Source organism: Podarcis vaucheri (assembly GCF_965113315.1).
Source record: "Podarcis vaucheri genome assembly, chromosome: 8".
Taxonomy (NCBI): domain Eukaryota; kingdom Metazoa; phylum Chordata; class Lepidosauria; order Squamata; family Lacertidae; genus Podarcis; species Podarcis vaucheri.
In genome coordinates, this window is record NC_138766.1 from 51,891,256 (window position 1) to 51,904,739 (window position 13,484).

A 13,484-nucleotide genomic window follows, 5' to 3' on the forward strand; every position below is an offset into this window, starting at 1 on the left:
AAGAGCCATGAAGCTTACTGGGTGATTTGGGGCCACCCAGTATATATCTTACCTTAACCTAACTTGCAGGGTTGTTGTGAGTATAAAATGGAGGGAGAACCATGTTGGCTGTCTTCAGATCCTTGGGGGAAGGTGGGATATACACATAAAAATTAAATATTAGTAATTACATACATACATATAAACAATCATTCATCCCTCAATGATGAGAGACCTACAGTGGTCATAAGTAAAAAGAGAAGATAGTTCCACTACATGGACAATGTTCATGAGAAGTTTTTTTTGTTGTTGTTGTTTTAATATATACATTCTTCTCCTTTTCAGAAGCCAAACTGGCAGGAAACAATCTTCTTCCCTTTTTGCCAAAGAAGAAATAAACACATATATGTTTCCCCAAATTAGTTCTTGGCTAAGATAGCAAAAATAATGCATACTCATGAGTTGCAGTTAGTGTGTCTCTGTTGAAAATGGGCAAAAATACCATTAGCAAGATCTCCTATGCAAACCCCACCAAAATCCATGAAAACATTATGATGCTTTTATATGTAGCTCCCATGCCTCTCAAAGGAATTTGTGCAGGAAAAGTTCTCAGTGGATTGTTCTCTTCATTATATGAGTTATCCCAGTCCAGTGTCTTTTTATTATAACATTCATAGATTTAAGAATGGCAACATATGCTATATTATAGACAGTCTTAACACTATGTGCTAGTTCCATTGAGCTTTCTACCAGAATACAGTGGTACCTCGGGTTAAGTACTTAATTCGTTCCGGAGGTCCATACTTAACTTGAAACTGTTCTTAACCTGAAGCACCACTTTAGCCAATGCGGCCTCCTGCTGCCGCCGTGCCGCCGGAGCACAATTTCTGTTCTCATCCTGAAGCAAAGTTCTTAACCTGAAGCACTATTTCCGGGTTAGCGGAGTCTGTAACCTGAAGCGTATGTAACCTGAAGCGTATGTAACCCGAGGTACCACTGTATTTCCATTAGAAAGTAACACTCAACAGGTCTAGTAATAATGTTTCATTTCAAGAGACACATACTGTATGGATGGGATAAATCATGTGAGTCTCTAACAGCATTGTAGCAATTCTAACAATGACTTCAGACAACTCCTACACTTGTACAAGAAAACCAATGAATGTCTAACAGGGGGCATATCTGTGGAATGGATGATTTGGAATGCACTTTGATGTGCATCAGATCCGTGAAGTCCATGATTATTTGGCATTCATTTGCACTGCACTTAATGCCTTTTCACTATTTCAGTCCAGAGTAGCCAAAGGGAAAAGTCAACCCTACTTGACATCCTTTTGTCTGCTTGCCACCACCACACTCTGAATTTAACTCTGAACATATTGCAGAAAATTACTACATATGTAGTCTTTTAAGAACCAGGTGTAGCCTTAGGGAAGTGGGAAGTAGTATTGGTACAAGATCTTCCAGCATTGTGTTGCTCCCAATACCATTTCTTACTTCCCTAAGGCTGTACATGGTTCTCAAAACACCTACATATGTGGCATTTTTTCCTCTAATATTTATTTTAATTGACGATTTTAAGTGGTATAAAAATGTTGTTAAATAAACAGATAATAAAGTGTATCATAAGTTTGTCATGACAACAGAGCTAAGAAAGATCACCATCCATTTTGGAAATAAGAAGTGCTAAATAAGTTAGCAGTCATAGCAAGGATTCGTGTTGCCTGGACCACAGAAGAAGAAAAGTAGAGGTGCAAATTCGGATTTTCTCATGGGATGGTGAGGCAAAACCACATGCTGAATTTTAATAGGTTAATGCTTACTAAATGCAGACCAGGCCCATCTTTATAGGTGGAGTAGATCTGCCTTTGTTCTTTGAGGTAATAAGCTGTGTCTAAGTGTCAGTAGTCATCTTTTGTGCTCTGTTCATTCAAATATTTGGAGAAAGTAGTTAGTGCAGACTCAAAAGGGGCTGCCCCTTAGCCTGCCTATGAAGTAGTCATTGATACCATCTGTTGGAATACAGCCCTCCTGGACTGTCTACTTCTTTGGCGGTCACTTGCAGCCGAGTAAAATTGTCTTCCATAAACACGGTTTTAACAGTGAGTCTGTAAGTGACTGTGGAGGCCAATTCTGGATCCACACATCCTTCCACAGTGGGGACATTGGTTTCTGAGCAGGAGTTGATAATGGTGTGGATTTGCCAAGTGTGCCTTCCACATAGCACGTTTCCCCCTTGCGTCCTGAATTCGAGGACTGTGCAGCCTTCATCTGCCTTCACAGCCATTGTAACATACTGCTTGTTATCGTCCGCCTGTTCTACCATTGAGGAACTTCTTCAATCATTCTTTGTCTAGCTCCTTCCCTTTGACCTTACTGCCTTCGGTGACCCTGCTGGGAGTGCGAGATTCCCAACAGCTTCACTCACAAGGGTCATAGGAACATTCAAGCCCACTCACCATGACAAGGTGATGATCCAGCGAGTGGGTCCTGGACTGTACCACTTCAGAGCTATTTGGATAATTATTCTCCTTGGGTTGCTTGTGGGTTTCCTGCCCCTTAGAGTTTCCCTCCCCAAAAGTTTTCTGTAGTTCTGCAAATCTTGGGTTTCTCGTAAGCCTGTTGCTAATTACCTCTTGTGGGGTGGTGAGTCTGTTCTGGCGACATAAGCAATAGCACCTGAACATCAGAAATAGAATGAACCTGCAACAGCAACATTTTGCAGTGCTGTATATTTTGGTGTTCATGATTACATCCAGTCACCCATGCTCTTCTCTGTGATACTGCATTCCATTTCCACCCCACCCACCCCAACAGTCAGTCAGGATTCTGTGGCCAGGCCATAATTGAATATGCTCAGTCTTATTCATTAGTTTGTTTTGGGGAATTCCCTTGGACTTTCCCTTCTGAAGATTGCTCTTTATAATTCTGCATACAAAACTCGCCTCTTGCAAGTAGATATTGACACTTTGGCTACAGAAGGACTGAAACTTATATCTCTAATTTGGAAAGAAAGCCTTAATTCCTCCCCTCAATCTCTTTCAACTCAGACTTGCTAACATATCAGAAATAATAATAATAATAATAATAATAATAATAATAATAATAATAATAATATATTTATACCCCACCCATCTGGCTGGGTTTCCCCAGCCACTCTGTGAAGCTTCCAACAAAATTTTTAAAAATACAATGCAACATCAGACATTAAAAACTTCCCTAAACAGGGCTGCCTTCAGATGTCTTCTAAAAGTCAGATAGTTGTTTATTATTAGCTAAATTGTATGCCCCCCCCACACACACCTCAGCCCACATATTATAAATGAGCCTTCTCCAAGTGATGCTCTCCAGCTGTTTTGGACTACCACTCCCATCAACCCCAGCCAGGCTCATAGGAGCCAACTCCAAGGGGGTGAGGTCCCTTCGCCCCCCAATAAAATATTTGAGCCCCCCCCCCAGTTGATGGCCATTGCCATTCAAATGGTGTGTGTGCTGAGCCTTGTGATTGATTATGTGGGGCAGGGTTTAACTGGACCCTCCAATATTTTATTCAGGTTGGCACCCCTGGCCAGAGTGATGGAAGCTGAATGCACCATGTTGAGGGTGATTGTTGGAAAATTACCATCCATACAGATGCTCAGATGACTGTGTTTCTCATAAAGCTAACCTGTCTTTTATGTAACTTGTAAAACAGAGTTTTATTTGACTTTCATTCATATATATTTTAAAAGACGTCTACTGTTGCTAGTTTGCTGTGAAATTTACATTGGGTTCCCCCCATCATCATCTACATTTGTCCTTTTGCTTTTGCTCCTCAAGTTCCCAATCTTTTTAACCTGCCAAAAGCAGTCTAAGTAAATTGATGATGCTGGGAACTTTGGGGCAAATCTGCCTGCCCACGTGCACTCAAATAGAGGAATTCAACATAGTGCTATGTTGATCATTCTGTCAGGGCAAACATATCGCTTTGCCAAACAGAACAATCCTCTCCTAAGCATGCTGTTCTGGAGTTTTGCCTGACACAACCCAAGTCAATTTTGGAGGTGCAGGAAACAAACAGGGAGATGAGGGGAGAAGCCCCTTATGCAAGTGGAATGACCGCTCCCCGCTTAAAACGGGGGGCGCCCTTTGCGTGGACGCACGCAGCCCCTGGATCTGGAGCAGCTCCATCAGCATAGGCTTGGTTTGCCTTCCCTCAGGTGGGATACCTGGAGGTCTCCACTTACCTCAGTCAGTTGTCCAATCCCACCTGGGGGAAGCGTTACCAAGGAGACCAGGCCAGGTAGGGGAGGGATTACCTGCCCACACAATAGAGGGAGGATCTTACCTGGGAATCCTCACTTGGCTCCAGAGCTCAGTGAGACTCAGTGAATCTTGCCCAAAAGAATTTGATCTAAATTTAGTTGAAGTTAATAGAAAAGGCAGGAATCCAAAGTACTCTATATACACAACCAGATGCTTCTCCCTGAACATCTGTTCATGCTTTGTTGGAGAGTGCTCCCAAAGGTCTACCACATTTGAGATGTGACTTGTCAGTCAGGAAGAAGGTAGAACCTCTAAAGCATCCCAAAAGCCACATCCCTTTGTGGAAAACCTTGTGGTGGGCACATGCAAGATCCAAAGTGTTGGGGGTAGAGGGGAACAGTGATGGTGATTCTTACCTTTGCATCATAGGCTACATTCCAGCCACACCTAAGTCAGGGGTTTCTATAAGCAAATAACTCCATCCTGCATTCATGCAAGGAAGTGGCATTTTCACAGTGCAAGGGCCTGTTCCAGCCAGATTAAAACATTCAAGGAGGGTGTGGAACAATACTAGTGAGGGGTGTGGCCTGCAGAGGGGTTGTGGTCTAGGGAGAGTCCCCAGGGTCAGAAAGAAGGACCTCCTGAGCTTGAAGTTCTCCACCATTTCTCTAAAGTTTTGTTGTGTGCGATGCCAGCATGTTGTCCTTTGGCTTTGGGGCAAAGTTATAACTGAAGGTCAGTAAGAGAATGAGCTGAATAGTTGTCTGAAGACGGGTGATAAAAAAGCTGTGTGTTTCTACTAGTTCACTCAGCAAGCATTCCCTCCAATACAATCTGATACTCCAAGAACAATGGCTTGCATTTAAAGAGGAGGAAGAAGCTGTCTGAACACGTGTGAAGAACACACAGGGGTTGCTAACCTTTTTGGCCCCATTTGAAAGCTGGGGAAACTGTTGTTGGCCACCGAAACCTCACTGCAACAAAGCACTCCCCACAACCTATTCTATTCATTACAGAGTGTCATCAATATGCAGATGACACGCCAACTCTGTTCCAACTGAGTCAAGAGAGGCAGGTGAGGTGTTAAACCAGTGCTTGGAGGCAGTGATGGGTTACCTGTGGACCAATAACCTGCAGCTGAATCCTGAAAAGAGAGAAGTGTCATGTGTCCCAAGTCCTCTGGAAGGAGCAGATCCATAATCTGGGAGCGCTCCTTGATTCAACACTGTCACTGGAATCTCAGGCGGCCTCTGTGGGTGAAGGGTGACTTATCAATTGGAATTGTTGTTGTTGAGTAGGGGACCCTGTAGGTGCCCAGGATGGTGTGTGCAAAAAAAATCACTAATGAAATTCTTGGAGTTGACTTACTTTTATTTTTGTTAGTAGATTAAGACATGGCTGACTGAAATTTCTATGGTCACATGAGCATGATCTCATTTTCATCTAATGTTTGCATTCTGTAAAAATCTCTGGTGTGAATATAAAGATATCTCTTTGCACAGTGTACTGCTTTTAAATATGCAGCCAACATGAGGACAGGCCCTTAAAAAAATCTGCTTGTAACCTGATGCATATATTACAATATAGATTTAGGGAGTTTTTCACTGACTTGCATTTCACATTCATGAATAAAATGAGAAATTGTTCTTGTTTTGGCTATTCGTTATACAGATGCTTGCAAATTCATATTTACATATTGCATTCCCTAGTAGTGAGAGGTGCATGAAATGCATTGGTTTAACTGAAGAGGTGGCAGTAATGTGAAGGAAAATATACAAGAGAGGGAATGGACCTGTGCAAGGACACTGTGGAATCAGATTCTTACTTTTAATCTGTATACATTTTAGCAATATGAAGGCTGAGCATGCAAAGTTTGAAAGATATCGATGAGATGGGTTTCTATGAGCTCTATAAGTGGGGGGAAATTAAGGTGAGCTTTACGCTGACTGTTCTTTCTTGTTCCACTTCTAGGTATCCTTGGAGTTCAGCACTGCTGCTTTTCATGTTCAGGTAATTTAATCACCACAGTGTTATTAGCAGCACACCATATGCTTATCTAGTTAGACAATGAGACTTAGGCTCAATGAGACTTACTCCCAGGTATGTGTAAATATCAGGGAGTAGGGTCTATTTAGTACAGTGGGACTTCTGAGGGTTTTGTTTGTTTTTGTTTGTTTTTCAAAGCATAGGATCACTATGTAAAGCATCTATTTGCTGGTGTGTCCCACAAATCTATTACATATGAATCAAAGACTTGCAGACGAAACACCCTATTTTGAACCGTTACATGAAATTCAGCCCTCCTCCAGCTCTTCTTACCCACCATACACATCCTTTCCTGGACATGGGCCTTATTTTCACATGTTCCTCCTGTCTCCTTCAGAACCCTGACCTTGAGTCACCCACTTTTCCATCAAACCACATTCAATATTCAGAACAACTGGTCCTCATGGTGTTCAGTTAATCCTTTTAATGCTCATGTTCTGTTTATTCAAGGTGAAAGAATGGGATGAAAAAGGCGTGGAGAGATGGAAAAGCCACCACAGGCAGAAACGAGAATGGATTAAATTTGCTGCAGCCTGTAGAGAAGGGGAAGATAATTCAAAGAGGAATCCAATTGCAAGGGTAAGTTCCAAGCGAATCAGAAGAGTTCAAGACTTGTAAATTACTAAGCAACACTTGTAGATTATCAAGCAAACAAGGCAGAGATCCTCCCATGTACTGACTAAGTAGCAAAGTCCACTGGGCTTAAATAAATGACTCTGCAGTTTCAGTGTGCGAAACTTACAGCAAAGATCTGATAAAAGTTGATAATGAGGAAAAACGTAAAGTACCAACAACTTTTTTTTTACAGTCTAGGAGCTTTTTTTGGAAAGTGTGGTGTCTAATTCACACACACTCTCTTTAAAATGAAGGTTAGTTGTTTGACTAGGACTAAGGGTGCATGGGCATAGCCAGGATTTTTGTTAGGGGGCAGGCTTTTGTTGGGGGGGGCAGAACTTCAGATTTGTATTGTTTTTTATTGATTGGGGGGACAGCTGCCCCCCATCCCCCTTTGCTAGGGTGGGAGTCAATTAAGTGTTACTCAGTATAGGCCTACTTTAATCCATTCATTTCAGTCGATCTATTCTGAGTAAAATTTAGTTGACTTGCTACCATAATGGTTTGTAACAAGACACAGTGCTGGAATCTGTTTTCTTCTTCAAGTTTGAGTCCGGGGGGGCAGGCGTAATAATAACTAAAAGTGTCTCTCAACAACTCTGCCCTCCCCCCTAAAAATAAGATCAGCATCTCTGACCTCCCCCCCTCAAAGAAAGCTCAAGAACTCCAGGCTCTCCTTAAAAAAGCTCAGCAACTCTCCCTCTCCCCCCCCCAATGACAATGGGTTGATCACTGCCAGTTGTTTTATACTGGGAGTAGATTGCAGTCTCTAGGGAGTTGGACGGGCCTGCAATAAATGATACACTGGCTAACAACCTGAAGTTGCAGCTGCTGGCAGGAGAAGCCCCTCCACAGAGTTCCACTCCTGCAGTGCAAGGAGCAGAGGAAACTCTTGTCTGTTCCCCCATCCTCCTACAACTCATTGTGCCCCTTCAATTTGCCCTGGAGGCTTGGGGGATATAATCAAAGTTAGTGCTACCTCCCCATCCTCTCCTCTCATGCACTTACATCCTGGTTTCACATTTTGATGAAGAAACCAGGATGAAACCACAGTTTGCTTTTTGGAGATAGCGGGAAACCATGGTTTAAAGAAACAACAATCAAAATGTCACAGCTGGTGTGTGAGGAGAAAGGGGGATTGGAAGGATGGGGATGACACTGCAGGAATGACACTTGCTCCTAGGTTAATATACCATGGTTTATTAAGCCAAGGTCTACATCTAAACCAGCACCAAAGTATGCCAGCTTCATGAAACAAGTAGCAAAATCTTCCCCTTTTTTTCTCAGTACACTGCTGATATGAGTAGGCCATCTCACGAGAATGTTCCTTCAATATAGAGCCATTCGTACACATTTAAATAAAAAATAAATAAATACATAAGTAAATCTAGGGTTGAGGAAAAACATAGCTAATTTTTGTTTTTTGTTTTCTGTTGCAGATCCGATCAGATTGTGAAGAAACTCAGTCACTTATATACAGAATCTCTGGAGTAGGAATTGATCAGCATCCCGTTGGAGTGTTTATCATTAATCAAAAGACTGGGGAAATTAATATAACAAAAATAGTAGACCGAGAGGAGACACCAATGTTTGTTGTAAGTACTATGTGTTTGCAAAACTATAACGTCTTTTCCCTCTATTACTTAGAACTAGAATATCTGAAGGGCATTATCTTCCCATATTAGTCTATTTACTTACTAAGGTTACCTCAGGCTGCTAACCATGATGACTATGTTCTACTTCCACTGTCTTCTGATGGCTATGTTCTACTTCCACTGTATGCTTCTGAATGCTAGTTCCTGGAAACCACAAGGTGTGGGGGGGAGTGCTCTTGAACTTGGTCCTGCATGCAAGCTTCCCACGAGCATCTGGCTGCCCATTGTGAGAACCGGCTTCTGGACTAGATGAGCCACTTGGCTAATCCAGCTGGGTTGTTCTTACATCCCTTAACATTGCAGATGCATCTGGTGGGAACTACAGGGCCTTTTAAGGAGCAACCACATACCGTGTTTTTCCGTGTACAGTGGTGCCTCGCAAGACGAAATTAATTCGTTCCGCGAGTTTTTTCGTCTAGCGAATTTTTCGTCTTGCGAAGCATGAAATCCCATAGGAATGCATTGAAATTCAATTAATGCATTCCTATGGACGCGGGTGGCGCTGTGGGCTAAAGCCTCAACGCCTAGGGCTTGCCGATCGAAAGGTCGGCGGTTCGAATCCCCGCGGCGGGGTGCGCTCCCGCTGCTCGGTCCCAGCGCCTGCTCACCTAGCAGTTCGAAAGCACCCCCGGGGGCAAGTAGATAAATAGGTACCGCTTACCAGCGGGAAGGTAAACGGCGTTCCGTGTGCGGCTCTGGCTCGCCAGAGCAGCGTTGTCACGCTGGCCACGTGACCCGGAAGTGTCCCCGGACAGCGCTGGCCCCCGGCCAATAAATGTGAGATGGGCGCACAAACCCCAGAGTCTGTCAAGACTGGCCCGTTTGGGCAGGGGTACCTTTACCTTTACCTTTATGGTCAAAAAAAGTCCAAACAAAGCCAAATTTGGTACAACAAGAGTTTATTAAGTGCTCTTTAAAGTCACACATACTGTAAAGAGCATTTCAAAAATTGAAGGAACAATAAATTAAGTTTCTAAACATGACAGAAAAACATTTAAAAATCAACAAAGTGTACAGTACATTTTCTAACACTCTGGGGGACAACTCGAAGAAGGTTCCTCTTCCACTCTTTGCTTCTTGCTGAAGAACCCCCTCCCCAACTGTTCCCCCAGCCACCCACCACACAGAAATTCAAATCCAGAATTTTTTTTAAAAAACAGCAGAGTGGCCCAATGGTCACAGAAAATCATAAAAATGCAGAAAAAAACCACACAAGCTTCCAGATTCTTGCAAACCCCTCCTCAACACCAAGTCCTTGAATTCCAAACACCCCAACTCAAAATCCAAAAACCCCCCAAAAAAGTTTTAAAAGTTTAAAAGAAGTTTTGGAAAAGCTTCAAAAATCACCAAAGTCTTCAAAAACCTCAAAAAAGGCTACCACACCGCGTTCTATGAGTTGCTCCTCGAAGTCAAGTCGCAACTGTATTAACGGTGTTAAGAAAAAGGAAACAAACTTGCAAGACGTTTTCATTTTTCGTCTTGCGAAGCAAGCCCATAGGGAAATTCGTCTTGCAAAGCAGCTCAAAAAACGGAAAACCCTTTTGTCTAGCGAGTTTTCTGTCTTGCGAGGCATTCGTCTTGCGGGGCAACATGGTATAAGACGTCCCCATGTATAAGATGACCCCTATTTTTTTAACCCAAAATTAAGAAAATGCACTATGCACTATCCATATATAAGATGACCCCTTATTTTAAACTTCAAAAATTTAGGAAAAAATATAGTCTTATACAAGGAAAAATATGGTAATTTCTGGGACTCCTTTGTTGTAGACTAACGGTGATGATTTCATAACATAAGTGACTATTGGACAATTATTATGGAGGTTTTTTATTCATTCTGCTGTTGTCACTCATTTTATTTTTAGTGCTGATTTTGTTGGTTATGCTTGCTTTGTTGTTTCTCACTGGTATTCACCTTGAAAGGCAGACTGTATTTTATAATACATTGTTGTTAACATTATTATTATTATTATTATTATTATTATTAATCCTGCAGTATTTTTAAATTAGATTTTTTTTTATCTAACAAATGAATAGTTTTAAGTATTTTGAATACTACATACTCCTTCTGAGTTAATCTTTGATTTTTTTTATTATTTCTTAATGCAGATTAAGTGCTTTGCTATAAATGTTGTGACCGGACAATCAGTGGAAACACCACTTGACCTTCGAGTCCGGATTCTGGATGTAAATGACAATTCACCCATATTTACACAAAGTGTGTTTTCAGGGTCAATTTCAGAGGGCAGCATGGACAGTAAGTACATTACACATTGTAGCCATTTCTGCCACTGGATAAAATAAGTATGCATCTGTCTTTCTCATCATGTTCCATTTCAATCTGGGATTCCTCACCCACCCTCATTCGGTTGCCCTTTCCCCATTTCTATGCACTTCTACTCAAAAATAAGCCTCATTGTGTTCAATGGGGGCTGCTCTTGGGTGGGTTTAGGATTGCAGACCAAAACCCTGTGTCTGTAGAGTAGGGATCTGGGAAACTGTAGTCCCTCCAGGTGATTGCTAGACTACAACTCCCATCATTCCTCAGAATTGGCCATGCTAGCTGATGGGAACTGGAGACATGGGGGGGGCAGAAGTTCCCTGTCCCTGCTTTAGAGAAATAACCAAAATGATGCATTTTAAAGGCACATCAGAGTTTGCTACATTTGTAGGGCAGCAGATTAGCAGAGACTGGGGAACTTCATTGAAACATACCTAACATTTTGGAAAATGCCTCTTAGTAAGATATTGGAGAATTCACAAATTATGGCATCCTTACAGTTTTAATAAACTGAAGTGCAGCTCTTAAGGTTTTGTTTGAGTGGTCCTCTCCTTCTTTCCAGACACATTGGTGATGAAAATAACTGCTACAGATGCAGATGAGCCAAATAACCTGAATTCCAAAATTGCCTTCAAGATTGTGAGTCAAAATCCTGGAGGTCCATCAAAGTTTATTTTGAACAAACAGACTGGAGAACTTCACATTGCAAATATCCTTGACAGAGAGGTAAAAATACATTGCTTTTCCTGAGAAATACCACAGTTTGTATGCTAGGGGAAAGAGCTATTCAGGACTTAAGAAAGCTTTCTGAAAAGTCAGCACAAAATAATTGGCTATTGTGCATCTATTCAAGAAGAGAAAATCAGCCGGGGGGGGGGATCAGAAAGATAATATGGGTTGAAGTGACAGATATGCAGAAAGCTGTAACCTTGTGCATGTTTACCTGGGAGTAAATGCCATTGAACTCTGCATCAAAATTGAATGAGGTTGCGAAAAATGATGTCAATGAAATAGAGACGAACAAGACACTTAAAATGCTTCATAACTTTTCCCATTACATCACATCATAGGATCCCTCCAGACAACCAGTTTATTGAGAATTCATCCTGATTTTCTTGCACAAACCTTACACTGAGGTTCACTTATATCCTCTGTTCTTTATTCAGGCATTATTCTTATTTGTTTGCAGGGCTGTTAAATGAAAATTCATCCTTACACTTTTCAATTCACTTCCCCCTTCACTTTCAAGCACAATAAGTTAGATTCTTTTTTAAAGGGGGGGAGATTTGTTTACTAGCACTTCAGTCCACTTTAATTGTGGGACGCGGGTGGCGCTGTGGGTAAAACCTCAGTGCCTAGGGCTTGCCAATCGCATGCTCGGCGGTTCGAATCCCTGCGGCGGGGTGAGCTCCCGTCTTTCGGTCCCAGCTCCTGCCCACCTAGCAGTTCGAAAGCACCCTTAAATGCAAGTAGATAAATAGGTACCGCTTTATAGCGGGAAGGTAAACGGTGTTTCCGTGTGCTGCGCTGGTGCAGGCTCGCCAGAGCAGCTTCATCACGCTGGCCACGTGACCCGGAAGTGTCTCCGGACAGCGCTGGCCCCCGGCCTCTTAAGTGAGATGGGCGCACAACCCTAGAGTCGGACACGACTGGCCCGTACAGGCAGGGGTACCTTTACCTAAAGTTCAAGTACACACCCGAATCCCTCCCACAAAATATGGTCCATGTAAAACACTTTCCATGATGAGATTAAAGAGCACTACAGTGTAGAAGTGTGCTTTCTCACTAATGTGAATGTTTAAACGTTTGTCTTCCTTCCTTCCCCTCACTTTTATATAGGAACATGCAAGCTACAGTCTGGTTGTGAGAGCCACAGACAGGGATGGAGGTCCAGATGGAATATCATCTGAATGTTCCTGCGAGGTTTCTGTAACTGATGTAAATGATCAGTTTCCAACGTGTGCACAGAGCTCGGTAAGCTATTGACTAAAGCAGTATCACCAGCAACAATCAAGTCCACATTCTACAATACCTTCTAGGAGCAGGAACTAGAAGAGGGGTGTTCAGGGGTGGGTTTATATGCCTTTGGAAGTAGAAATGGAAGCAGTCCAGACTATCAGCCTAGTTTCTACTTTCCCTTCAAAAAAATAAAATGAATGGAAAATGAATCTGTATTTCACTGAAAGGAATACCCTACTAATGTCATATAACCTGCGATAATGTTAAGCTGACAACTATTGAGGCCAGGCTTCTCCAAGCTGGGGATGTTGCTGGACTACAACTCCCATCAGCCCCAATCAACATGGCTGATGGTCAGGGATGATGGGAAATGCAAGTCCAACAACATCTTGAGGGCACCAGGTCGGGGAAGGTTGTTTTAGACCAACTCTCAGGAGTTGACCTTTCATAGCGCGTTCACACAAAATAAAGGATTTTGCACATAAAAACATTTAGCGTTTCAACTGCATACCTAAAAGAATAGGTATACAGTATATTTCTAAATAAAACAAAGGAAAATAAAGTTTAATAGTGACTGCATGCTTGAAACCATATGATTTACGAACTGATTTGTAAATGCAGGAAATGAAATACAGAGTTACATGGAAGATTGTCTACACATACTAACTGTTGGTGGGCAACAGTTAGTATCATATCATAAAATC

General features: G+C 42.2%; 1 protein-coding gene across 1 annotated transcript in view; it reads left to right on the forward strand.

Moving 5' to 3' along the window:
- Window positions 1-13,484, forward strand: part of LOC309539804 (uncharacterized protein) — a 75,040-nt gene that overhangs the window by 4,782 nt on the left and 56,774 nt on the right. The window contains exons 2-7 of the mRNA XM_082236140.1: window positions 6,196-6,234; window positions 6,721-6,849; window positions 8,325-8,480; window positions 10,650-10,797; window positions 11,384-11,547; window positions 12,661-12,795. Coding sequence (XP_082092266.1) covers window positions 6,196-6,234; window positions 6,721-6,849; window positions 8,325-8,480; window positions 10,650-10,797; window positions 11,384-11,547; window positions 12,661-12,795 — 771 coding nt within the window. The remainder of the gene's footprint in view (window positions 1-6,195; window positions 6,235-6,720; window positions 6,850-8,324; window positions 8,481-10,649; window positions 10,798-11,383; window positions 11,548-12,660; window positions 12,796-13,484) is intronic.